The sequence below is a fragment of the Brassica oleracea genome, unplaced genomic scaffold, assembly GCF_000695525.1.
Source record: "Brassica oleracea var. oleracea cultivar TO1000 unplaced genomic scaffold, BOL UnpScaffold03358, whole genome shotgun sequence".
NCBI lineage: Eukaryota > Viridiplantae > Streptophyta > Magnoliopsida > Brassicales > Brassicaceae > Brassica > Brassica oleracea.
Genome location: NW_013619883.1, coordinates 1 through 1,221, shown reverse-complemented (window position 1 = coordinate 1,221; position 1,221 = coordinate 1). Strand labels below are relative to the sequence as shown.

The following is a 1,221-nucleotide window of genomic DNA, read 5'->3' as shown; positions in this document are numbered from 1 at the left end:
ATGTGTTTATAATTATGTGCATGTAGAAACAAGAAGGTGCCAAGGTTGCACAAGATGAGAAGAAAGCATCCGCCTTAGTCTCTTCTGAGACGACCGATAACAAGCCAAAGTGTGGGGGAGGAGATTCTGTGGCAGCCCCGGCGGCGGTGGTTGCCTCTGCGTTTGTTTACAAAGTGGATATGCACTGCGAAGGCTGCGCGAAGAAGATCAAGCGAATGGTGAAGCACTTCGCCGGAGTGAAAGATGTGACGATGGATATGGGTGGGAACAAGCTCATGGTGGTCGGGAAGATCGATCCGATGAAACTCCAGGAGAAGTTGGAGGAAAGAATGAAGAGAAAGGTGGTACTGGCCAACCCACCGCCACCATCACCGCCGAAAGTAGACGCATCTACCGCCACCAGTGGAGAGAAGAAAGCCGATGGTGTAGATAAGGCGGCTCCTGCTCCTGCTCCTCCACCCCCGGCCGCTCCTAAAGAGGTATATAGATTTAATTGAATAAGGACAATAGACAGACTATGCAAGCAACTTAAAAAGTGTTTTCGTTTTCAAGAAAAAAAACTTAAAAAGTGTTTTACAATAGCTAAAACGTAAAACCACTCTAACACTTTGTCTATGTAACTGATCGAGCTTTAAATTGTTTACGTTCAGAGCTCGGTTGCTTTGAAGATCAGACTTCACTGCGAAGGATGTATTCAGAAAATCAAGAAAATAATATTGAAAATTAAAGGTAATTATTACTAAACAAATGAAAGTTTATTTACTTTTATTCTTAGCCAAGTTAAAGCCAAAAGCAATTTAATTATGCTCATAAATTACTAATATTAATTTGAACAGGCGTCCAAACGGTGGCTATTGATGCAGCCAAAGACACGGTGACTGTGAAAGGCACTATGGATGTTAAAGAACTTGTGCCTCTACTAGCTAAAAAGCTAAAACGAACCGTGGAGCCTCTTCTTCCGGCTAAAAAAGACGATGGTGCCGCCCCTCCCGCCGCCAAGAAAGAAGTCCCAGCCGCTGGAGCTAACGAAGCAAAGAAGGAAGGAGGTGAAGTCGTAGAGAAGAAGCAAGAGGGTGGCGATAATAAGAAAGAAGCCGGAGAGAAAAAGAAAGAGGCTGGAGATGGCGGAGAGAAGAAGAAAGAGGCTGTAGAGGGCGGAGATAAGAAGAAAGAGGCCGGAGACGGTGAGAAGAAGGAAGGTGGCGGCGTAGGAGGAGGAGT

General features: G+C 45.2%; 1 protein-coding gene across 1 annotated transcript; it reads left to right on the top strand.

Moving 5' to 3' along the window:
• Positions 1-26: 26 nt before the first annotated feature.
• On the top strand, positions 27-1,216 carry LOC106321857 (the record flags this gene model as incomplete). Its single annotated transcript, XM_013760085.1, is given in 3 exon segments — positions 27-479; positions 651-729; positions 837-1,216. Coding segments are annotated over 3 exon segments (912 nt in total), but the record flags the coding sequence as incomplete, so codon positions are not given.
• Between the last annotated feature and the right edge of the window lie 5 nt (positions 1,217-1,221).